This window comes from Oratosquilla oratoria, chromosome 24, assembly GCF_046742065.1.
Source record: "Oratosquilla oratoria isolate Oo_2021 chromosome 24, ASM4674206v1, whole genome shotgun sequence".
Lineage (NCBI taxonomy): Eukaryota > Metazoa > Arthropoda > Malacostraca > Stomatopoda > Squillidae > Oratosquilla > Oratosquilla oratoria.
Window position 1 is genome coordinate 21,418,854 of NC_134800.1, and position 27,618 is coordinate 21,446,471.

Here is a 27,618-nt window from a genome sequence, read left to right on the forward strand (position 1 = left end):
TGTTAATAGACTGTATATTAGAAATCTGTGGGTAAATATGGAAGTGTTTAGTAAGTAGATTGACACTGGATTCGTGCCTAATTCTTTGGGGCAGACAAACAGTGTTCCTGTATTTTAAAAGAGTAATAAATTTTCACTGCACAACTACAGACCAATCACTTTGATGTCATGATAGATAAAATTCTGGAATCATTAATAGTGAATAGTATCTAGGAGCACATAAAGAGGCATACTCTGATTCGTGACTCACAACATGGGTTCACCAAGGGAAGGTCATGTACAACTGATTTTTTTTATCCTTTTACACTAATGTCTACAAGGTGGCACATAGTTATGATGTTATTAATCATGACTTTAGCAAAGTGGTCAACAAGGTGCCCCACCAGAGATTACTAAATAAAATCAAGACCCATGGTATAGGAAGAAAAGTGTTTGAATGGATTAGTGACAGAAAACAATGGGTCATTGTTAATGGTGTAAAATCCAAATAGGGTAATATTAATTGTGGAGTTCCCTAGGGCTTGGTCTTGAATCCCTCATTGTTCATTATATAAATAAATTATTTGGACAGTGGGATTAACAATGATGTCAGTAAGTTTACAGATGACACTATGATAAGATGCCAAATTAGGTCAGGGAGAGATGCTGAGATACAAGAAGAAGGAGCTTGATAAATTTATTGCATAGAGAAATGGCAAATGGACTTCAATATCATAGTGCAGTGTGTTAAATGTAGGATTATACAAACCAGCTAAGATATTGCCATATTAGAGAAAACAGAATATGAAAAGGATTTAGGGGTATTAGTGAGTCCTGACCTTAAATCCAGGAAACTGCATTAGTGCCAGGAATAGGGCTAACAGGGCATCAGGATCTATTGTTAAGACAGTTACACAAAAGTGCAGAGGTAATCATTAAGCTATCTGGTGATAGTTAAACCCATCCTTGACTATGTGGTACAGTTTTGGTCCCTGTCCTACAGAATGGATTTTAATTCACTCGAATCAGTACAGAGGAGAATGACTAAAATGATACAAGGGCTTAGAAATTTACTGTACGAAGACAGGCTTAGACACATACAATTGAAAGCTCACAAAATTGAGATGAAGGACAGTGAGAAGGATCCCCTAAAATGAAAGAAATAACAGTGGCACAGAAAGAAATAAGGGACCAAATAAAGAACCTTGATGTCAGAAAGTCATATGGGCCCAATGGAATAGCGAACTGGATATTGAAAGAATGTATAGATGAACTTACAGACAAAATACACACAATAATTTACTTTTCTCTTGAAGAAGGAAAAATACCACAAGATTGGAAAAATGCAAATATTGCACCAATATATAAAGGAGACAAAGAAAATCAAACAAACTAGACCGGTATCCCTTACAAGCACAATTGCAAAAATATGTGAAAAAGTTATTAAAAATAAATGGATTAAACTAAACCCTAAACAATTTGAATTTAGAAGTGGAAGATCATGTCCTACAAACTTAATATGCTTTTACTCAAGATTAATAGAAATAATACAAGAAAGAGATGGATGGGCAGATTGTGCTTTCTTGGACTTACAAAAGGCTTTTGAAAAAATACTACACAAAAAGCTACTAAAAAAAATGAAATAATAGGTGGAATACAAGGAAAATTATTGGAATGGATGAAAGATTTCTTGAACAGAAGAAAAATGAGGGTGGTACTTAGAGACAAGAACTCAATATGGGAAGATATGACAAGTAGAGTCCCCCAAGGCCCTGTATTGGCTGTGATAATGTTTGCTATTTATATAAATAATGTGGATGAAGTTGTGGAATGTTATATGAACTTCTTTGCAGATGATGCAAAACTATTAGAGTAAGTACAGAGGAAGTTTGCAAATCTTTTCTAGAAGACCTGGACAAAGTCTGGCAATGGAGTCAAAAGAGTGAAGTGAATTTCAGCATTAAGAAATGTAGTATAATGGAATTTGGAAAAAGCAAAAATAGAATATCATGTCAATATAAAAATGGTACAAAGGAAGTAAAAATAGTAAATTTAGAAAGGGACCTAGGAGTAACCATCTCAAATGACATGACACCAGACAAACATGTCAACAAATTAGTTGGAGAAACTTTTAACTTATTAAGATCAATGAAGGTGGCCTTTGACTGCATGGATGAAGAAATGGTAAAGAAGGTACTAGTTACACTGATAAGACCAAAATGGGAATATGCAGCATCTCTATGGACACCTAGTACCAAAAAAACAAAAACAAAAAGAAACTAGAAAGAATTCAAAGAATAATGACAAAGATGGCACCAACACTTGGCAATTTGACATACAAACAAAGATTGGACAAACTAAGTTTACCAACCATAGAAAAAAGAAGAGAAAGAGGTGATTTGATAACCATTTACAGAATTATGAAAGGGATGGAAATTCTTGATAGGGATGACCTACTAAAATGGGACAGAAGAAATACAAGAGGACATGAGAAGAAACTTAAGAAAGACAGTTACAGAAGAGATCTGAAAAAGAATAGCTTTCCACACAAAGTAATAGATATCTGGAACAAACTGAAAGAGGAAACAGTGAGTGCTAAAACTATACATGACTTTAAGAAAAAACTGGATGTGGAAAGATACAATAGTGGGTCACTACGAGCATAGCTCTCCTGCAAAATACAACTAGGTAAATACACACATTGAAAGGACAGTTATAGAAGAAACCTGAAAAAATAGCTTTCCACACAGATCAGTGGATGTCTGGAACAAACTGGATGAAACGATAGTGTGTGCAAAAACCATACACGAATTTAAGAGCAAACTAGACACTGTGAGATACAAAGACGGGACACCATGAGCATAGCTCCCCCTCCCATAAGATACAACCAGGTAAATAAATACATACACACACACACAGGACAGTATGAAATTGGTGCAAAAAAAGTAAAGAAAGTTTGTTCTGAAAAGGACCTAGGAGTAATCATCACCATGGACATGTCCCTAGACAAGCAGATAAATAAAATGGTCGGAGAAACCTACAATTTACTAAGATCAATAAAGGTGGCTTTTAATTAATTGTAATGGTAAAGAAAATACTAGTCACACTGATAAGACCAAGATTGGAGTATGCTGCGACACGATGGATACCCAGTAAAAAAAAATAATAATAGAAAGAATCCAAAGAACAATGACAAAAATAGTCCTAACACTTTCAAAATTGACATATGAGCAAAGATTGTCTAAACTGGAACTACCCCAACCCTGGAACAAAAAAGAGAAAGAGGCGATCTATTGGCCATTTACAGAATCATGAAAGGCATGGAAGTCCTTGACAGAGAAGCCTTATGAAAGTGGGATAGAAAAAAAGGCAAGGGAACATGAAAAGAAACTCAAAAAGGGCAGTTATAGAAGAGATCTAAAAAAAAACCCAGTATTCCACACAGAGTGGTGGATGTCTGGAATAAATTGGATGAAACAGTAGTGTGTGCAAACTCCATACAAGAATTTAAGAATAAGCTAGATGTTGCGAGATACAAAGATGGGTTACCACAAGCATAGCTCCCCTTCCTGTATAATACAAGTAAGTAAATACACACATTACAAAAAAAAATACAAAGTATTGGAAATGGGCTAAAGAGACCATCTTTAACCACTTTGGTACAATGACGCCTACATAGGCATCATGAGGTGCAAGTGGATACAAAAGGATGCTGGCATTGGCATCTTGATTATATATTTTTTTGTAGTTGTACATGAGTTACCCCCAGATTCTGTGAACGGGTTTGATAATGTTTTCTGTGTTTATTATTACTCAGAGTAAAAGAGAATGAGTAATACAGCAGTGCTTTATATCTTATATTGCAAGTAGTGTGTTGTATTGCACATATATCAGCTGATGCTGCACACGAGAATTTGACTTGTACTGATGTAGTTAAACTATTTGTATGCTAAAAGAAAAGAAAAATTTGGGAGTATTGATAAAAGATAGACATATGAGCAAAATTGTAAGAAAGGCATATGGATTGCAGCAGAACATTAATGTGTCTTTTCACTATGTGGATGAATAGATAATGAAAAATCTCAAACCCAAATTCATCCAATACTGGAACATACATCACTGGTATGTTCCCCACACAAAGTGAAAAGTATAAGTAAGCTCAAGAGAACACAAAGGCCAGCAATGAGACTGATTCTCTACCTGGCTGATAAGCCATGTGAGAAGAAAAGTATTAGAGCTGTCAACATTGAAAGATTGAAGAGGAAGAGGTGACACATACAGGTCACTAAAGGGGATATACTATATTGATAAAGGAGATCTCTTGATTAAGGATAGGGCTTTCAGAGGTCATGAGAACAAATTAGAAAAAGACAATGTCAAAAGGATTTGAAAAAAATACATTTTTCTATACAGATACATAGATACTTGGAATAGTTCAGAAGGTGATATAGCCCAATCTGGAACAATGCATGAAATTGAATCTAAGTATGATGATTGTAGAATAAGGAGATATAGCCCAAGTTGGAACCATATGTGAACTTGTAGCCAGGCATGATAAATTGGAGAGTAAGAAACAGAAGGAGGCAAGGCACCTGGTCTGGATGGGTGTCATGCAGAATGTCTGAAAAAAGGAGGTACAGTGATGGTGGACTGGCTGGTGAGGTTATTTAATGTTTGTTTAAGAGAGGGTAGAGTGCCGGAGGACTGGACGAGTGCCTGTATAGTTCCACTTTACAAAGGAAAAGGGGATAAGTGTGAGTGTAGTAGTTTCAGAGGGATTAGCTTGTTAAGTGTAGTTGGGAAGGTCTTGATTGAGAAGATTAGGAGAAAAACAGAGGGAGTAATTGGTGAGGAACAGTGTGGGTTTAGGACAAGTAGAGGCTGCGTAGATCAGATTTTTGTGGTAAGACAGATGTGAGAAAGCTATAGGAAAAGGTAATGATGTATTTTGGGCTTTTATGGATCTGAAAAAGGCTTATGACAGGGTAGACAGGAAGGTACTGTGGGAGGTATTGCAGATATACGGGATAGGAGGAAAGCTTTTAGGAGCTGTCAAGAGTTATTACGAGAGAAGTAGAGTGTGTGTCAGGATTAGAAATGGAGAGAGGGATTGGTTTGAGGTAAAGGTGGGACTTTGTCAGGGATATGTTATGTCACCCTGGCTGTTCAGTTTATATGTGAATGGGGTGGTGCGAGAGGTAAATGCAAGGGTGGTGGGTCAGGGATTGGAGATGGTTAAAGAAAATGGAGAAAAGTGGGAGATAAGCCAGCCATTGTTTGTGGACGACACTGCATTTGTAGCAGGATCAGAGGAGGGATTGAGGAAGTTAGTGACAGAGTTTGGGAAAGTGTGTGAAAGAAGGAAGTTGAAGATAAATATGGGTATAAGTAAGGTGATGAGATGTACAAGGGTGAAAGTGGCAGCAGACTGGGAGTGAGTATTAATTTAAGAGAGAGAGACTGGAGGAAGTGGATAGTTTTAGATACTTGGGTGTGAATGTGGCAGGAAAGGGAGGTGTGGTGGAGGTAGAATGTAGATTGAGAGAAATGAGTAAGTACCTTGGGGGATTAAAAAGTGTAATGAGAAATAGACATTTGGGAATGGATGCTAAGAGGAGACTGTATGAAGGAGTGATTGTGCCAACAGCACTGTATGGGGCAGAAATATGGAACATAAGAGAGGAAGAGAGAAGGAGTTTGAATGTGTTTGAGATGAGGTGTCTGAGAAGTATGATAGGGGTTACTAGGCTAGATAGAGTGAGAAATGAGGAGGTGAGGAGGAGAACAGGGTGGAAAGGGAGTTGGGAGATAGGGTTGATGAAAGAGTATTAGGATGGTTTGGACACATGGAAAGAGTGAGTGAAGAAAGACTATTAAAAGAGGTATGGAAGGAGTGAACATGAGGGAGTGACCTAGGATGAGATGGATGGATGGGGTAAAAGGGGTTTGGGGGAAGAGGGGAATGTTTGTTGAGGAAGGCCAGGAGAGGACAGAAGATAGGGGTGAATGGAGAATGGTTGTATATGGATGATGTGATGCATGAGGTGGAATGGGTGGTGGATGGGGGATGAGGGAGTATGTGTGAGATATATTTTGATGCAGCCCAAAGGGATTTCTCCCTGTCTTCTCCTTTTCTGCACAAGGGGATGGAGAGGTTGGTTGCTGATTTAATGAAGCAGTCTTGCTGTGGATGTGCTGTGTCTTGTGACACTGCTTCTGACCCAGGGCAGTGGACAAGATGCAGGGATGACTCGTCATCGAGGAGGTGCCAAGATAAGAGGGAGGTGAAGAGGGTGGAGGGGAGTGGAGTGTGATAGGCATGGAATGGGTGGGAGTGGTTTTTATGCCTTTGTTTTTTGGCTACCTCCCTTATAAGGGGGGGGAAAGCCTTTGGTGTATATATGTATGTATGTAAGAAACAGGACCCCATGAGTGTTGCTAATTTTCTGTATTCTACAATAAGGTAAATACACACACACATACTGCAGGTCCTTTCCCCCTTATGGGAGGGGAAGGCAGGTCAGAGTACACACCCACTTCTTATGTGTAGAACCCATGTAACATACCTTTCATCTCAGCTACATCACTTGGGTCGGGCTGTTCCGTGAAGTACAACACTTCCATGGCAGGAACAAACATCTAGAGTTGGTTTACCTCCTTAATTTCATTGTATAACAACTTGCCCTCCCTCCTCTTCATCCCCTCACAATGATTTTTAAAACAAGAATAACATCCCTTCTTACTACATCATCTTTCATCCATTTACAATCTTTCCATTCACTCCTAACCTACATTCTCTCTTCCCTGCTTGACACACATTCCATGTGCATGTAAAGTCCCTTTCTCACTCACTTCAATGGTGACCGGTCTACTTGCTGACCCCTCACCAGTAGCACCAAAGCCTCCAGAGTCTACAGTTCTGTGCCACTGTCATCCACTCATGGACATGTGCTCCAGCCCTGACCATGTCCTCCTTCACATTGTCCTTCCATCCTCTGCATGGTCTTCCTGGGAATTGTCTTCCTCCTACCATACTGCCCTCCATCACTTTGGTATTCTTTCCTGGTCCATTCTTGTAATGTGCCCGGCATACCGCAGTCACCTTGAGTATTTGATGTTCACAATATTTGTTTGGCCTGATATTTCCCGTAACTCTTCATCATGATGCCTTCTCCATTTTTGGTCTAGTTCATCAAGTACTGGGCCTAATATTTTCCTTAGTACACCATTCTTAAACACAAAAATACTTTCTTCCAGCTTCTTAGTAAGGCTCCAGGCTTCACATTCATACAATAGTATGTTTTATTATTGTATCATATATTCTCAGTTTGATCTTAGTTGTAATGCTCCTTCATTCCAAGGTATTTTGGAGGCTGTTGGCTATCATTGGTTGGTTATCACAAGTCTTAATTTTATTTTAGTGTCCACAACATCAGGTTTTCATCTGTTACAACTGATCCAGTATATTATTTTCAGCACACTTTTTATCTTGCATCATTGATGTCAACATAATCTTCTCTGTCATTATTTTAACTCAGCTCAACTGCCTCACTCATGGTCTTCCTCTCAAGGTTACTTCATCCACCTCTGCTTTCCAAACTCTTTGCTGGTCTTTCCTCATTCATTCTTTCCATATGCCCAAGCAAGCTTGGCACTCTTTGATTTACGCTATCCTCTTTCCTATGGTTTCTTGCCACCTCCACATTGGTCATTATTCGTTCTTGTAATTTCTGTCATATTCTTGAATACTGTATCAAAAATATTCCTTCTTTGACTGCCACATGTGATTCCAAATACTAAAAATTCTCCATTTCATCCATAAAAAAAGTAAAAAAGATGTCAAAAACACAAGTTTTCTGTATAGATGCATTGATTCCTAGAATACCTTAGAAATTGAAATATTCTATGCTAAAATCATAAGTGAATTCAAAGCTTGGTATGATAATTGGAATAAAAGACGACCTCCATGGCTTTAGTTCTTTTTTTGTTTATTATAGTTAATACAAAAATACAAATCCACCCCTCTCTCATCAGCCCATCACCAACCACACTCACAGACTCCCAATGATAACGACCAATCCATCATCCAGCAAGCTCTTAACATGCAACCTATGTCTAGAGTTACATCCCACCAACCTGAACACTTGTATATCCAGTACAGTTACCAAGTCATAATAGATTTATCTTAAACTTGGAGGAATCTACTCCTCTTCCCTCTTCTAACAGTTTCAATCCAGTTTTGCATCTGCATCTGAATCAATCAGTTGTGGGTGTTGCGATAAGTAAAGCGATAATATCGCTTTAACCTGAAAAAATTATCGCTTTCAAATTTCCCGCGATAAATCCAGCGATAAAGTAGAAGACGAGAAACCGTCACGGCAGGAGGTTACAGGCTTATTGTTACGCTGCAAACAGATATGGTGTTTTAAGTGTAAAAAAGAGGTTTTTAAATGCATAAGTAGAAAAAATAGAGTATTTTTGGATTTATCGCAGGATTTATTGCTTATCGCTTTAAGGTATCTTGGAAATTTATTGTTATAGGACTAATTTATCGCTTTATCGCAGAATTTATCGCTGCCCACCACTGGAATCAATAGGGTACACATACATTTTCCCACAACAAGGTTATGCATCTTTATCTGCCCCTTCTACTTTCTTCTCAAACCACACAAGGAGGAACAGCAATCCTGATATGCCTGGGTATCTCATTGTTACCACTCATGCCCCTATGCCCTTCTTCAAGCAATGATTAGTACATCCTATTTTATGGGAATCAACACATGTTCTTTGATGACCCAATATTTTTGTAGACTGAAGATATGCTGCCATATTTACCTTGCACTCTATATAAAGTGACTTATACTTACCACAAAGCTCCATAGCACCAATATGGTCTTTGATATTGGCAAAATAGTGTCATCAAGGATAGAAACAGTAGTGAATTGTCAGTGATAGAATGTAACACAATTGCTGTATGCTCTGTGGATTATACAGGTGTATGTAGGAATAATTCAAATTAGCTATTAGTTTGAACTGTATACAATCTTGTTTAATTGACATCATTTGAAGTGTTAAGAAATTGAAGTTGATAGATTCCTTGCTGACCTTTTGGCTTGAACTTTGATGCCAAAGGAAGATACCACTGGACGAGTGTATCAACTTTTAGTCACGTGAAACAGCTGTTTGTAGTAAAGAATGATCATCATTTTATGGTTGATATTTTTCTTTGTTCTTAAATGTTTGAAGAGTGAACATGACTTCCAAGTGAATAAAACTGGTAAACTTTTTTCTGAATAAAATTTTTAGGTGCAACATGTCAAGGTGAATTAATCAGGATCGTAATCCATATAATAGATGAGGATCTGGCTAGAATTATTTGGTATCACCAATATCACCTCATTTGGACACCTTCATAGACAAACTAAAATACTCCCCATAGTACACCACATGAAAATGACGAGAACACAATTCTATGCCACAACCTATAACAGCACACACCTATCATGCTACATCTCACAAGCACCACCAACAGAACATAAAAAAACTGCAGCATCAGCATACTACTCAAACATTTATAACACCACCTGTACCACACAGAATGTCCTCATAATAACACATACACACAGATCACTAAACAAACCCTTCAAAACAGGCCACTAAACCCAATACTCCACCAACAGCTCTCAGGCATAAGCCACACAGAAAAAATCCTCCCATATCAGGTAAGAACCACACTCTCATGCTTGCACTTAAGACACCATCCTGCCTTGAAACCATACCAACACAGAATAGGCTTTGTTATAGGTTCTAACTGCCCCAAATACAACCACCATACTTCACACTACGATGGCCCACACAAATAATTCTTAAAAAACAACACATTTTCCCTGAGTGATTTGCAAACCCACGCAGAGGCTGTTGTCAGTTACCTGAAGGCCATGATTCTTATACAAGAGAGACCAGGGGCAACAGATTGATTGATTGATATTGACAATATTTGGGAGGGATTGTCACTTGTTCTTGTACCTTTTTATATGTAGAGCTGACAACTGACTTCCTTTTCGTTTCTGGTGGTGGCTTAGAAACAGGAATCAAAAGTTTCTCATTGAAGATTATTGCTGGCCATTGTGGGGCTGCAGGTTTTCAGTCAGCAAGACTTGAGGCACCAGTTATTAGGTGTTAATGTTGGTAATGATATGACAGACATAAATCTTGCACCGTATTTAGATTTTGATATAAGAAATGAATGTACTAAGATAAGAGGAGAGATAAAAAGAGGATAAGTTATCTGGAAAAGTGAAAAAATATGTTTTGTGGGGTATACTGTATATGTAACAAAAACCAATGGACAAAATGCACTTAATGGTATTAAAAATGTGTTAGGATGATATAGAGCAGAAGGGTGTAAATTGCTAAATGGTAACATATTAATGTTACAGTACTCATAAAAAAATGGATCAGGCAAGGTGCAGTTTAGATGAAGAGGATCAATAAAATTATATAAGGGAGATAACCCATTATGCTGTCTGATTAAAAAAAGCAAAGCAAAAAAAGGGTTTTATAGTTGGCCTTCTGTGGCTGCTGAAGAGTGAAGTTGTGCTGTTTTATTAATTTTCAAAACTAAGTAGAATGAAGGTAAAGAGCCTTTGTCAGGAGGCATGTAGCTACGGCTGAAGTTGTCATCTTTGCTCCATGCACTTGAGGCAGGTAGCCACTGCTGGGAATCGGGGAATAGTTTGGAATTCAAAATCACAACTAGGTGAATACAAGGCCAGCCCACTTCTGATTATGCCACCAATGCTCTAGCAAATGAGGAAGTTCTAGTTAAGTGGAAATTGTTATTATTAATTTTCAAATAGGGAAATATGGAAGACCTAGTACCTCATAGACAAGTTTCACTCAGAGTTATTTTTGGTGAGAAACTAAATCAGTGTTGTAATTAGGACTCTTAGAACATAACCTTGTATAAAAAAAAATAATAGATCTAGATCTGATAGAAAATTCTTGTCAGATATTTTGAACTTTTGTATTAGTTATAGACATAATGGAAGAGGGAAAGTGATGGGTTAATAGCAAGTGCAGTTAATTGATAAAGCGCCACATAAAAAGAATTGCTATATAGAAGTTGAAGAAAAAGTACCAGAGGTAGCATATCAAGGTGGATGAGATACTTCAGAGAAGAATGATTTAAGAATAGTAATCAAAGGAATAGACTTGGATAGAGGCAATCAATCATTTGGCCCTGGTCTTGTAGAAGACCTGTGGCTTTAGGTAACTAGTAGCAGCATCTGGGTGGGTTCTCAAATCACTTGGGGATGATGTGTTGTTGTCTAGGGATTACCAGTGTGGGGCATTGTGGAATGTGTTCTGTGTCCTCTATGTGGTGGTTGTACATGGGGCAGTTAGAATGTGGCCAGGGCTATTCTGTATTGGTATTGTTTCAGTGTTGGATGGTGTCCTAAATGCAAGTGTGGTTCTTACTAGATGTGAGATGATATTTTGGGGGGGCTTATACCAAGGGCCTGTTAGTGGAGTATTGAGTTTGCTTGTCTGTCTTCAAGGGTTTGTATGGTGATCTGAGTGTGAGTAGTATGCTGCTGTTTTTTCTGTTCTTCATTCTGTTTGTGTTGCTTGAGAAATGTAGTGTGATGGATGTATGGTGTTAAGATTTTGGCATAGAATTGAATGCCTGCCATTTTCATGTGGTGTTCTATGAGGATCTTAATTTCTGTATGCAGGTGTTCATTTGGGGTGGTTTTGTTGCTGTTATTACTCTCAGTGTTCCATTCTGTGAAGTTTGTTAGTTGTTTGTGTTTGGGTGGTTTTTGGGAACCATTATGTGGAGGTGTAGTTGAGGGTGGTTCTCATGATATGTTGGAAGATTGTCATTAGAGATTCTTTCTGTAGTTCAGAGTCAGTGCTTCCAATGGATTTAAGTAGGTTTGTTTTTTTGTTGAGTTTTGCTTTCAGGTCCTTGATACATGGGCTAAAATTTATACGAGTATCAACTAGAATGTAAGGGTTCTTTTTCAAGGGAAGGGTTTGGTCATTTAGTTTTACTATAGTTTATTTATTTATTTTTTATTTTCTATTTTTTTTATTCATGGATGTCTGATGTGAACAGTGTTATTGTTGACTTCTGGGGTGAGGCTTCCATTTCGTGTGTGTATTTACCTAGTTGTATTTTGCAGGAAGAGAGCTATGCTTGTAGTGACCCGCTATTGTATCTTTCTGCATCCAGTTTTTTCTTAAAGTCATGTATAGTTTTAGCACTCGCTGTTTCCTCATTCAGTTTGTTCCAGATATCTATCACTCTGTGTGGGAAGCTATTCTTTTTCAGATCTCTTCTGTAATTGTCCTTCTTAAGTTTCTTTTCGTGTCCTCTTGTATTTCTTCTGTCCCATTTTAGTAGGTCATCCCTATCAAGAATTTCCATTGCTTTCATAATTCTGTAAATGGTTATCAAATCACCTCTTTCTCCTCTTTGTTCCAGGGTTGGTAAATTTAGTTTATCCAATCTTTGTTTGTATGTCAAATTGCAGTGTTGGTGTCATCTTTGTCATTGCTCTTTGTGTATTTATCTAGTTGTATTTTGTGGGAGGAGAGCTATAATCATAGTGACCTGCAGTTGTATCTTTCCACATCCAGTTATTTCTTAAAATCATGTATAGTTTTAGCACTCACTGTTTCCTCTTTCACTTTGTTCCATGTATCTATTACTCTGTGTGGAAAGCTGTTTTTTTTTCTCTTTCAGATCTCTTCTGTAACTGTCCTTCCTATGTTTCTTCTTGTATCCTCTTGTATTTCTTCTCTCCCATTATAGTAGGTCATCCCTATCAAGAATTTCTATCCCTTTCATAATTCTGTAGATAGTTATCAAATCACCTCTTTCTCTTCTTTGTTCTAGAGCTTATGAGTTTAGTTTGTCCAATCTTTGTCCGTATGTCAACTTGCAAAGTGTTAGTGCCTTCTTTGTCGTTGCCCTTTGAATTCTTTTTATTTTTTTTTTTTTGTGTATGTATGTGTATATATATATATATATATATATATATATATATATATTTATTTATATGTATATTTATATATATACATACATATATCAATATATCTATAGATATACACTTATACCAAAATCTTTCCCCCATATAAGGGAGGTAGCCAAGTCAAGTCACATACCCACTCCCACCCTTTCCTCCCTCTCATCTTAGCTCCTCATGGATGATGGGTCATCCCTGTATCCCATCCACTGCCCTTGGTTAGAAGCAATGTAGCAAGAAATGGTATATCCACAGCAAGGCCACCTCACTTAATTGGCGAGCCCCCTCACCATCCCCTCATGCAGAAAAAGAGAAGATGGGTAGAAATCTTTTTGGGCTGCGTCAAATGTCATTCACACATAAGCACTCCATACTCCCCATCCCCCACCCCTCCTTTCCTTGCATAACAGTATCATCTAGACACAACCACTCCACTCTTCCCTTGTCCCTTCCTTGCTCAACAGACATTCTCCTCTCGCACAATGCCCCCTTTACCCCAACCATCTCATTCTCAGTGGTCCCATCAAATTCACTCCCTCTACCTCCGCCTTCCATACCTCTTCTACTAATCTTACTGCACTCATTCTTTCCATGTGTCCAAACCATCCCCATATATATATATAAATACATATATATGTATATACAACCACTCCTAGTTTAACGACCTACTCGGTTAGCGATGACGCGGAGTTATGACGGGCTTTATGACAGACCAATATTCGTTTAACGTAAATCTCCCGAAGTTACGACGTCGTGTACGATAATTAAGTTGGCTGAGGCAAATTTGTATGATGTTATAAATGAACTTGTACGGTGGATATTAGCTGTGAGATAAAGTGTTCTGAAGCTTAGGTCTACATTACCATCCTGCAAGCTGCACAAACTACCTGGGGTACAGTATATACCGGTAGTGGTAAATTTTTAGTTTCGACCATGAGCACAATATAGCAATATAAAATTAATTATTAATTTTGTAAATTATTATGTATCAACGTAATATACAATTTTGTGAGCGAAAATAAAAAAAAAGTGCGAAAACAGATTTCATAAGTAACGAAGTCGTGTCGGAAGAATGGTACACCATGTTTGTTATGATAGATTCCGACATTGAAGAAATGAAAGGATGATAAATTCGTCTAACCTAAACTAACCTAACCTTTGTTTAATAAATCATTACCTGCAAATTAAATGTCATCCGGCTCGTCCTCGTTGTCGTCGTCGTGAGAGACGTTGGCAGGCTTTTCAACCACTCTCTCAGCTTGCGGGGTATACAAAGTTCTTGCAGCTTGAAGGAATGCATGTATCTCTGCACCATAACATTCCTTCAAGAAAATGTACCTGGCGAGGTACTGTCGGAAGTACCGAGGCCGTCAATTGACAGACGATGAGATGGCGTCCCGATCCTATGCTACCGACTTCGTTCATTAGCATATTTGCTTGTAGCAAGGTATTCTTTACTTCCATTTCCGCCCACAAAATTGCATATTACGTTGATACATTTTAATTTACAAAATTAATAATTAATTTTCTATTGCAATATTGCGCCCATGGTCGAAACTAAAAAAAATACCCCGGTATTTGATATGGAATGTCAGCATACGCGGATTTGGTCATATACGGTAATTTCAGGAACCTAACCACGGTAAATTAACAGTAAGTAAAGCTTTAATGTACCGTATAAAGAAGGGAAAATACACGAAAATAAAGATATATGTATTGCTGGACATTGTACATACAGTACATGTACGTAAATGTATACACTTTCGGTTAACAACGGCGACGCTGGTCCTAATTGTCGTCGTTAAACGAGGAGTGGTTGTATATATATATATATATAATTTATATGTAATTTTTCTAGATTATGTAAGCTTTGTTGTTTGCTGTTATTTTGTATTTATTATGTTTGGTTATTGTCAGGTCATCTGGGTGTGAGAACATAGGTGTTTAGATCTGGTTCTGGAGTTGAGATCACTGATGTAGAGACTGAACAGTAAAGTGAAAGTATTGGTCCTAAATTTGGTTGTTTTGGGTTACTCTGCACTCTATCTTCCTGTTATGAAGTTGGTTAACCTTGTCTTGTCATGGTTATGAATGCCTGATGTCTGTTGCAATGGTCATTTTGGATTGTATGTATACAAGGACCTTGTCAAAAGCCTTGTTTATGTCAGTGGCTACCATAACTGCTTTTTTTTAGGTAGATACTTCTACTTTGATTCTTGCTTCTACCAACCTTTCTATTAGTTTGGTTATTGAAGATAGTAGTGAGATTGGTCTCTATGATACAGGGTTTTCAGGAGACTTGTTTGGCATTATGTGAGCTATTTTCCACATGTTTGGGATTTTGTTGTGCAACCAGTAGTTGAAAATGCCAGTTAAGGCTCTTATGGCTGCTTTGACTTTTGTGTTTCTGGTGTGTGTGTTTGGGATTCTGTCTGGGTCTACAGTGTGTGATTTTTCAGTTTTCATGTGGTCCCTTATATTTTTTACTAGTAATAGAGAAGGGTGTGGCTTCTGTGTTTGGTTTGGTTTTCTGTATTTATTTAATAATTTAAGGCTTGTTTTGGGGAAATGCATATTAATGATAACACATTGCTGTTTTGGTGATGGTATTTTACTTAGAGTTGTGCCAACTGCTTTATGGATTGCGGGTATTTAATTTTGAGGTTTTGATGTATTGAACAGCTCTCCACATTTTGCCATTATAAATTTTTCTGTGTATTTTTTGTTTTCTTTTCTTTTTGTTTGTTATTTATTAGGTTTATGATGTTCTTATCTCATTGCAGCTGTTTTTTATTGCTCTATTGTGTTTCCTTTTTATTGTATTCCTTTTTTCTTTAAGGTAGCTAATCATTATTAGTTTGGGTTGAATTTTTATTCTATATTCTTTAGAGATGTGGTTCTTACTTTCAAGATGGTAGTCATTATTTTTTTTACTGCTTTAGCTATGGACAAGGATTTGTCTTTTTCAAAGAATATAACTCTTTCTCTATATCTTCTGAATACTCATGCCAGTTTGCTTTTTGGTAGATTGTAAAGGTTGTCTCGTAAGTGGATGGCATTTTTTTAGTGTAGTTCTATGTTCATCTTATTTAGGAAGTGGTGTGATGGAAGATCTTATGCGGTTTCCCATGTTGTTTGTGTTTGTAAAGAGGGTGAGCACATTGTTGTCAGGGGATGATGGTTGTTAATTGTGTGGGGGAGGATGTGCAGGTTGTTGTTGGAGTTAATTATGTTTAGGTTGGGGAGTTGTTTAAGTATTTTGTGTCCTCTTTGATCTAGAGTTTGTGTATTAAGCCAGATTGAATGATGTGCATTCAGATCACCTGCTGGTGTGTTGGTTTGTTAATGAGTTGGGTCAAGTCTCATGGGGTTGTTGTTGTTGTTGTTCCCTAGACTGTCTGTCCGAGCACTGATCCACCACTCCATCTGTGTTGTGGACACAAGTGCCACAACCAAAATTCTTCTTCCTACCACAGATAACACAACAGAAATCCAATCCATTCGAATCCGCACAAGCAACAAATCAACACTGACGATAGTTAACATGTACATTCCCCCCCAATCATCCCCCACAGTTTCAAACACCTTCAGGCCTCAATTTAGCCAACTAGCCTCAATCCCCAACCTGATCATGGGTGGTGACTTCAACGCCAAGTCGTCTGCCTGGTATGTCGACAACCCTGACACAGACAGAGGGCTTGATATACAGACTCAGTTTGACTCATTGACTATCATGAACAACACACATAATCATACACATATCCCACACCAAGCCCTATACACTCCCTCCTCTCCTGATATCACCTTCTGCTCCCCCTGCCTAACCCCAACAACATCATGTAGAGTGGTCGGAACCCTTGGTTCTGACCACCTTCCAATCATCATCACCACCAAAACAAGATGCATCCCAGTTGGCCACAGACACACATACACCAATTACAAGAGAGCTAAGTGGGAAGCTTTTACTGAAGAGACAGAACAACATTTTGAAACGCTTAATAGTACACCAATCACAAACATAAATAATGCTGTGCACATTTTTAATACAATCATACAAAACGCAGACAAGAGATACATCCCTAGAGGCAACAGAAAATCACACAACCCCAACTTCACACCAGAAATCCAAGGCCTCATCAGACAACAAGACACACTTAAACACAATACCCCCACACCTATCCCTCTAAACATAGCAGACCAAATACAAACACTAAACACTGTGATTGCCAATAAAATACACGAACAAAAAACACAAAATTGACAAAACTTTATCAATACACTTGATCACAAAACAAACACCAGCAAATTGTACAAAACACTCAACAGCATTACACTATCCAACAGTAACACAACACGCTCTCATGCAGCAATAATCACAACAACAGACAATCTACCCACAAACAGACAACAAGCAAACACACTCATAAATCATTTTGCACAGACAAGCCATCTCAATTCTCACCCTGACAACCGACGCACTATGCGATGTAAGAAAGACTTTCCCACAGACTCAGACTATACACCCTTCATAGACAGTCAGACAAAACACATAATACATAATCTCAAGCACTCATCTGCCTGTGGCCCTGATAACATAAGTAACATCCACCTAAAACACATTGGACCACAAGGTATACACGCACTCACAAACATTGCAAACTACAGCTATTCACACAACACTATACACGATATCTGGAAGCATGGTAAAATAATCACCATTCCAAAACTGAACAAAGACCCAACAATCCCAACATCGCACCGCCCAATCACGCTACTCTGCACCCCCTCTAAAGTCATTGAACGCCTAATACTTCAACTTGTCACACCACATATTCCCCTTGCTGACTCACAACACGGTTTTAGGCCACTACACTCCACAAACACTCTTCTGATAAACCTCACACAAAGAATTTTAGATGGCACCAATTCAGATAGGCTCCACCACAGAACACTTCTTATAACATTAGACATTAGTAAAGCTTTTGATGCTATCCCCCGCCACAACCTAACAAATAAAATATATAACACAGACATGCACAATAACACCAAAGATGGCTGGCCAATTATCTGGCAGGTAGGAATGCTTACGTGTCATATAATGGCCAATCATCGCACATCAGAAACATTAAAAATGGAGTACCACAGGGCTCTATTCTATCCCCCACACTCTTTAATCTATACATGCATGACTTACCCACACCAGACACCTCAGAAATACAAATCTCTTCCTACGCAGACAACATAACAATCACATGCACACATCGTAACACAGGCAAAGCTGCAGAAATAATCCAGCCATACCTTGATACTCTCAACACATGGTTCATCACAGACTCAAAATAGCTCCAACCAAATCTACAGCAACGCTTCTCACCAACTGGACAAAAGAACACAAATACATACCTCATCTCTACATCAACAACACTCTAATACCACACACAAACACACCGAAAATTCTTGTTGTAACATATGATACATCCATGTCTTTCAAACAACACATCACAAACATAAAAAACAAATGCACACCTAGACTTAATGCACTTAAGTCAATCGCTGGAACAACATTTGGACAAAACAAAGAAACTAATACAACAATATACAAACAATGCATACGCTCAGTGATGAATTATACGAGTCCTGCATGGGCTCCTAATCTCAGTGAGACACACCACAACACCCTTCAAATCATACAAAACAAAGCCCTAAAAACAATTACAGGCTGCACAAATACAACACCTACAGACCATTTACACCAAGGACCACCTCGACATGAGAGGCACACAAACACCTGCTGCAGCCACCACAAACACATCACACCCGCTACACTACATAGCAGAACACCCACACACACCAAGAAACATTAAAACAACACCCAAAGACCTGTATCACACACAGATACTCTCTTCTCTTCCTCCACAACCACCAAATATCAGCCTCCGGAAACATATTCATAATCAAATCACTCACCGCTCCATTAACAAACTGAAAGACAACACACTGCTGCATGCCAGACCCCCTGATATCCACCCTTCTGAATCCTCTCTCCCACGAAAGGACAGAGTCCACCTGGCCAGACTGCGGTGTGGCCACCACCCAGCACTTCTAAGCTACCAGAAGAGGCTGGATGACTGCATTGTGAACAGCTGCCCAGGATGTAACACTTCACCCCATACCATACAACACATAATGGAAGACTGCATTATACACAATCATGCACGCAAACAACACAACATACACTCTATAAAGGATTTGTGGGAAAACCCAGTTTCGGCTGTGGCCTTCCTTGGGGAGACGGGACTGCTCAGTCTCATGGGGTTGATGTGGTGGGTGGAATGTATATATTCATGATGGTGTAGGTTGTTTTTTTTATACATGCAGTGGATTGTGGTTATTTGTGTTATAGTGTCTGAGAATTTGCTTTCTTTTGTTTTATTGGAGAATGGTATACTGTTGTGTATTAGTTATGAGGCCACCTATGTGCTTTGTTTTGCCTTCTCTTACTGCTTTGTAGTTGGTGAATGTGGGTATTGTGATTTATGGTGTCAGTTTTGTTTCTTTAGTTAGTGTAATATGAATGTTGTATTAGTGTTAGAAATGGAGCAGCTCTAAGTGTGTGCTAGAGATACCATTAATGTTTATTTGTAATATATTTTGGGTGTATTTATGGGTGTGTGAGATGTTTTCTGTCAGTTGCAGCTCCAATTCCTTGTGTACTGGTTTGTTTTGGAAAGTTTTATGCATATTAGGTGGAACCATTTGTGGCATGTGTTCCATTTGATGGATATATGTGCATATTTTTTTTTTTATAAATGTGGGGGGATGTATATTCGTCTGGGTTGGTATTTATGTTGCTGGCTAATAGGAGTAGAAAAGGGAGAATAGGTGCCAGGTTACTGCCCTCCATATATGGAAAAAAAGGAAAATCAGTGGGGGGGAGGGATAGTTGAGAGTTTGTGAATGAGAATAGATTGACTTAGTCTAGTCCAGAGATCAGATGCTGGCTTCTCTGCTGTAGCTCCCTGGAGGTGGGGGATATTGGATGTGTTTGGATATGTTCTTTGGGTTTAGGAGATGACCAGCTGTCCTCTCAACATGTTGATCCTTCTTTACCATCAATCCATCTCTTGGAACCATGGTGGGAACACCCAGTCTAGCAGCTCTAATGGAGATGATAAGCAGGGTACCAGATGGGTTTGTACTGGTACAGATTATCTTCATAGAAACATATATAACTTGGCTAAGTGGGTAGCTAAATTTTGATAATAAGTGTATATATTAAATGGTGTATATTATATCAGTGTGAGTGAATAACTATCACTTTGAAAATTATAATAGAATTATAGTCTAGACAAGCACTGAATGATTTTTTACATTCATGCATCCAATAGCTTCCATATAGAACTAGATGCATTTGTTTTTGTGCATTTTTTAATATACATAGTATCACTGCTTACTCCTAGTTTTGCTAAAGATTGAGTGTACAGATACTCATTTTCACCCATTGCTTCAGGTGTATTGGACACTTCTTGGTTCTAAACTGTTAGTAAATCTTGAGGTTTTAGGAATATTTCTCTTGGAATAATTACACAGTCCTTTTGCTTTCCTTCTGATTTGTATGATGCTTTTGAAATTTATTTGTAATGTATATAACAGAAAAATATGGTATCAAAATTCATTTTACATGTTCAAAGCACATGTAATTTAATTTACTTGCAGGGTATTTCTTATAAAAGAGATTGAAATTACATTGTATTTAATGAAGCAAGGTCTGATAACTTATGTTACTGGTTTGCAGATATGCATGTATAATATGAAAGTTATTAATCTTTTATACTTCTTGATTGTGGTCCTATTTCATGCAGAATTAATTACTTTTATAGGTTGATACAGAATATAGACCAAAACACATTTGATAAACATGATTGTGCATACAATCTTAATGACAATGCAATATGATACATCATTTTTGTGACAGTATATAAATCATGAGTGAGATATGATTGGCATAACATTTAATTCTAATTTGGTAGTGCATCATAGTTAAACCATTCCGGATTCAGATGCGTGGACTTTTGTACAATTTATATGAGGAAAGCTCACTTAATTAAAAGGCTCATCCATTCATTAAGTAGATTCTTAATTACATACGAAAACAATGTCATGTTTTTACCATGACCACTTGAAAATGAGGGGTATCAACATTCCCATCTAAAGAAGACAGGATGCAATTTTTTTTTTTTTATTATTTCATTTTTGTTTTACAATGTCTTTTTAAGATATTGTGGTTTATTAATTTTTGTTACTTCTTAGATTGAGTTGTTATTATGTATTTACTGCTTTGTAGAATGGGAGATTATTCTATAAAGAATTACAATTTTGTGTTCCAAAGACAAAAAAAAAAAAAATCTAGATATCTGAATAATTGGATATATCAGACAAAGCAGATTATTTTGTATTTGCAGTGTGAATAATAGTTTATGAATTTCAGTATAGTACTTGTATTTTATTTTGTTAATTTGGAAACTTTATCCATTGTAATTTACCACTGCAAAATACCTATTTTTATCAATTGAGAAAATATAACACATCTAGACTATTTTTGGTTTTGATTTTGAATAATTTGTTTGCATAGTATTGCAAGTGAAAGTAGTTTAATTTTCATAATGAACTATTTACCAAGCACCTGCTTTTGCAAGAAGTTCTGATTCTGTAGTCTAGAAATTATAGACAGAAAGTTTTTTCTCTAGATATTTAAGTTTAATAAGCTATGTTACTGTTTAATGTCTGCAGCCCACAAAATGGGAAGTATGTCAGAACTCAGGCCCCTTCTAAGAGAGATGCGAGCCAACAGGTAATACTTAAACCCGGGTGTTGGATTTCCTTGACACCCAACCCCAGGCTTGCTAGAGCGCCAATCAATTTGGTTAGGTGGTATGGAATCATGCAGGCTAAGATGGTTGCTTGTGGTAGTTTCATCATTGTAGTTTAATATTCCAAAATTTGTTGTAGATTAATGATGGATGTTGCCCAAGCAAGAAACAAAATTTGCTTTTTCAAATATCTTAAGAGTGCAGGAACTGAAGAGAAACATGACAGGAATATGATAATTTCATGCGGGCTTGAACAATTTTTTTTTATGATGATGAATGTGCTCTTGTCCAAATTCATGCCTCCCTCATTTGTACAAATAAATTTATCTTTGAAAAGAGTCTCGAGTGTAATATTACTTGAAATACAAGCAACCGCAAGCTGTTTCCAGTCCACTGAATTGTATCATAATTTCTGCACTCTGCCTGTGGCCTGCTCTTGCAATCAGAGTCCCCATCTTATATATGATTTGGTTGTTTGCACGCTAAGCTGAAGCCAATGCACTCGCCATTGTTCAAAGTATGATTGCGCCAGCGACCACCTTCCCTGCTCGTTTGATACCTCCTTTGTTTTGATCTAAGGATTATGTAGCAGCCTATAAAGTATATCCTGTAATGGAATTAAAAGGACCCTTCATGTAGCGTAAAGTATATGTTATAAGCTGTTTGGACCCAAGGATTTAGCTCTATAGACAAGAGAGGTAATTATGTTTAAGGTGCAGCTGGAAAATTTGTGGTGGCTAATGTCATTATGTGAGTGTCAAGCAGTCATACACTTGACCAGAAATTGAAGTTGTGCTGCTGGATTGGGTTTAGTCAGCAGATGTTACTATGTATTGATTTCCACTGCTTGCATAGAATTGCTATCTTTATTGCTATTTTGATTGTTTACTTTCTGTCTTTGATCCTACCCAGGAGGTACAGACCATTTAATCATAATGTTTTATTGTGCAAACAGCCACTCTTGTTATAAGTGCTTCAGAGTTAGTTAGTTTAGTGAGGATATGCTCTAGAACCTTTATTAGATTTGTCTGAATAATTCACACATTGACTGTGAATGGTTGATATAGATGCAAGGGAATGCTAACCATTAATCTCCGTGACTGCATCAGGGGTCGGCAATCTCTGGCATGTATGCCAAACATGGCATGTGACTAGGCTGACTGTGGCACGCCAGCTGGTTTTGAAATTTTTTACAGCATCGAAAGATGACATCACGGCTTCAAATAAACAAAATGTAACACAATAAGAGAACAAACTAGAACCAAATCGTTGAGGAATTAACATTTACGGGCATTCCCACTGCAGTAAAACCATGCATATGATTTGATATTAACTTGTGTACTAAAAAGCAGTGTTGGCACACAGGGTTCTACTCACCAAAGAAACTGGCACAGTCTCTTCCAAAGGTTGCCAACCCCTGGACTACATGTTTGTGCAAAGAATACATGAATAACGGAAAGACTGTTACTTCATTGAAATGTCAGTTCTCAATGGATTCAACAATCAAGGTTCTGGGTTATTCCTACCTCAGGGAGGACATGTCTGGGGACCGCAGTTCTGGCCACCGATCTGCTGCAGGAGGTTCAGGAGGTCGTAATTCTGGAGGCAAAGGATCGGGAGGACGTGGTCAGAAGGCTGGTAAACGTGGAGGATGGGAAGATGCCGGTGTTGAATTTTATCGAGAAGCTTACCCAACATCACTTGACAATGTATATGATACACGGATCACTACCCTCCTGCCCTCCAAGCGTCAACACCGTAAGTACATAAACTTTTCATATCTTTTCAAATGACTCAAATACAGTACTACCTCTCATTAACGGACATTAATTAGCTGTGTTTGCGGTGTTTTTGCTGTGTTTTCAGTGTTTTTGGTGCTGTTATTTAGTGCTGTGCAATCACTATGCCACCCAAAAACCACTCCAAATCAATGGATTATTCACATCAACGGACACCTTTACCCCTCTTTTAGTCCGTTAATGAGAGGTAGTACTGTATGTTACATAAGGTTTCTCTCAGGAGTTAAAGGGTAACAGCTGTTGATTCACTTATATCCCTGACACATTTTAATGTGTTGTCATTTTCTCAAGTAGTCCATTGCCCCAAGTCTTGGTGGAAAATTGTGTTCCATGGGACACTGGTTCAGCCACTAAACCACTTAAAATTGGTGATATGAATGATGAACTTGAATTGGCAAACTTGAATGAAATTGGAATATTTCTGCATGTTATATGGCAAGTATCTCTGATTTTGGGTACAGGTCATTTAGGGAGGAGGGCATTTTCTCAAAAACCTAATAATCTGATTTGAACTCTGATTACTATATTGGAAACACCATACACTTTTACTTTGGGTGTTGTATCTATCTAGATACCAAGGGATTTTTTCCCCTCATAAGGGAAATATATAGCACATAAAAATTAGATAAAAAAAAGCTTGAGCTAGTAGTTAGATATGTCTGAATTTTTTCATCCTTTTCTTCATATTTCTTTTGGAAATTGTAAAATTCGCTATAACATATTGCCTTTTATTTTGGGGGTTATTTTATAGAACAGTAGCTTACTATGTTGTACAGTGTTTAGGTTTTGTTGATTAAAACAAGATTTAAGAGAGGTATTGAAAATGAAAGAAAAAACAGAACTGTATTTCATGCTTATATAAGAAGCTTATGGATGGGTTTTGCATTTATTCTGCTTTATGAAGTAAAGATAAAGATACTGAGTTTAAGTTCATGTGCAGTACCATCAGACAGTGGTACATTACAGACATCATTGGCTTCACATTAATTCCTCATAGGGTGGGTGAGAAGAATCAGTCACAGACCTTTGGGTCTTATGGTTGATGTGCTACCCAATACTCCAAACATTATGTTTGTTGGGAGACTGCACTTTCAGAATATTGGTAGGTGTGTTGAGGTTCTGTTAGAATGTATAGGACAAAGGTAATGGATTCTGCTGCAGATGAGCACCTTGTAGTGTATGCTTGTCTTCTTTCAATTAGAACTATAGGTGTTTGGGTCAAGACCATGACTGTCACTGAGTTTCTGGAAGCTGCAGGGTTCTTATGAAGGAGACCATGAGGCAAGAAGTTGTTACAGTGGCATTTGTTTTTCTGATACTGGTTTTATGATTATAGTTTGCATTTCTCTTTGTAGTGTTACATAAAGAGAACTCACTCAGTATATAATAGTACTGAGGTGACTTTGGTGTAGTTCAAATGTTATGTGATTGATATGGGAGTGAAAGTGACATATATTGTCAGTGAGATATTTGGGTCTGACTGCCATCAAGCAGTTGTACTCAGCCAAGACAAATCTTTGGATCCCTCTTATCTCGGTGAACTTTTTGTTACAGCGCTGGTCTTTTTCACTTGTGGGAGTGGTCAGACATTTTCATTCAGCAATGGGAGTCTCCTGTGTTAAGCACAAGGAATTTGGTTAATGCAGTACTGGTATTTCCTTATCCTAATCCTTGTGCAGTTATTTAACGTATCCTCATACTTCAGGCACTTTCAGTGTTCCCTTCCATGGTGTTTGTTCATCCTTTTATACTTTTTCTATTGACTCCTCTCTTGCTTTCATGTTTATGTCTAGCCATAGCAGGTACATGTGTGTATATATATATATATATATATATATATATATATATATATATATATATATATATATATATATATATATATATATATACACACACACACATATTTTCTGTCTCCTGTATCTTTTGCTCCTCCCTCATCTTGTCATTACATAAGTCTATTGCATACGTCGACCACCCTATTAGTAAACAAATTTTTGCCTATTTCTTTCTTAAATCTAAATTTGTCTAGTTTTAACCCATTAAACTCCGATGACAAGATGTCTTGTCATTTGGTCAAATAAAAGAAAAAATCATAAAACACCAAAATGTTTGATCAAACACCAGAAAAATACGACGTCAGTCCTCGCTTCGCTCGCGAGCGAAGCGAGGACTGACGTCATCTTTTTCTGGTGTTTGATCAAACATTTTGGTGTTTTATGATTTTTTCTTTTATTTGACCAAATGACAAGACATCTTGTCATCGGAGTTTAATGGGTTAAAACCATTACTGCGAGTCCTGTCCTGTTGTTTTAATAAGATGACCTTGTTTGCATCACCCTTGTTAAAGCCTTTGATCCACCTGAACATCTCTATTAGATCACCCCGCACTCTGCGGGGTGATCTAATAGAGATAATCTAATAGTGTAAGTTAAGGTGCCTAAGCCTCTCTTCGTAAGGCAAATTTCTGAGTTCATTTATCATTTTGGTCATTCTTCTCTGTACTGATTCTAGTGAATTGATGTCCATTCTGTAGGACGGATTACTTCTCTTATCCCTCTCTGTCTGGGGATCATTACTCTGTTGAATGAAATTGTCCATTATCGTTCAGAACAATGCATACAGTTCTTGGTTGAAGGTTTCGTTGACGCTGATCAGTTTAGCCACGAAAGGGAGTGTTAGGTCACGTTCATAGTCAAAATAGCCATCATATTTGATAATGTGCTTAGAAAAGTGTTCAGGGAGTTTGTTGTTCAATAATTACATTCTGTTGATGTGTTTTGTCAGAAACAAGGCAACGACCCCCTCCTCAGATATTTGAACAAATGAAAATCATAAATGCTGCACCACAAGTCATTGCGATCATTTGTACTTTTATTCACTTCCATCTGAATCCCATCTTCGTACTTGTTATAGGGTGGCAAGTTAAAAATAAATTGCTGCCAAATTTGAGTGGTATACTTTTATAGGAAAACATTTCTGATAAGTTTGACATAATATAATATAGGGATAGGTAAAAGCTATCACAAGAATTGTTGCACAGCATTTATAGTACATATTTTTTACATCACAATACTCCCTGTTTAAATAGACAATGCTTGACGGCAGCCAGAGCAAAATAAAATCATGAATAGTAGCGAAAGACTCAAAACGAAGTCTAGCCACTGAAAACGGACGCTGGAGAACGAGGTACATTCGTTTGTCAGATTCCACGGAATGGATTTTCAAGGTCATTGCCCGGATCACTTTTATGTATACACATTGAGTACACCAGCGCTGACCGACGAAAGAGAAAAATAAATCTCATTGGCAGTATTTCCATGAAGGCAGGGTCTTGAACGAAGACAGATTTTAAGAGCAATTTATTGTTCAATTGACTGGGGTGCAGTGCGCTGTTGCCTAGTAAGCGTGTTCGTGCTGGCAGCGACGGCAACTCTTGTTGTTAAGGTCGGTCGGCTGCATCATGTTCCACTGCAAGACATCTCTAAAGGGGATGGCGCCTCAAGTAGGCTGATGGGCAGGCGGGGGAGTGGGGTGGGTCCATGGTGGTGGTGATAATAGTGGCGGTGGTGGTAATGATCGTGCATGTCATGGTGGTGAACAGCGGTATAGCGCGATAGTGAGGCAAGTTCTCAGACGCATTGAATACAACATTCTTCCACATATCAACTGAATTGTGTACCTACATCAAATATGATGAAAATCCGTTCGATATATCACGGGGTTGGATTGGATAAGGTTACTCTATGCCAGTCACAAATTAATATTGGTATAATTGTTGATACTAAATGCTAAAACCCATAAACATTACGTTGATCTAGCGCATTGTTTCCCGACTAGGGGGTGAACGAATATCAAGGGGTCTGTCTATTGGATTATTTTTCTCGATTGCACTAATTAAAAAATATTCACTGAACTGAATACTTATTATTTTCA

At 37.8% G+C, this 27,618-nt stretch overlaps 1 protein-coding gene across 1 annotated transcript in view; it reads left to right on the forward strand.

The window, feature by feature from the left end:
• The window catches only part of LOC143038524 (transmembrane channel-like protein 7), a 97,261-nt gene that overhangs the window by 4,233 nt on the left and 65,410 nt on the right, over window positions 1–27,618 (forward strand). The window contains exons 2-3 of the mRNA XM_076207822.1: window positions 21,807–21,867; window positions 23,418–23,644. Coding sequence (XP_076063937.1) covers window positions 21,815–21,867; window positions 23,418–23,644 — 280 coding nt within the window. The 5' untranslated portion in view covers window positions 21,807–21,814. The remainder of the gene's footprint in view (window positions 1–21,806; window positions 21,868–23,417; window positions 23,645–27,618) is intronic.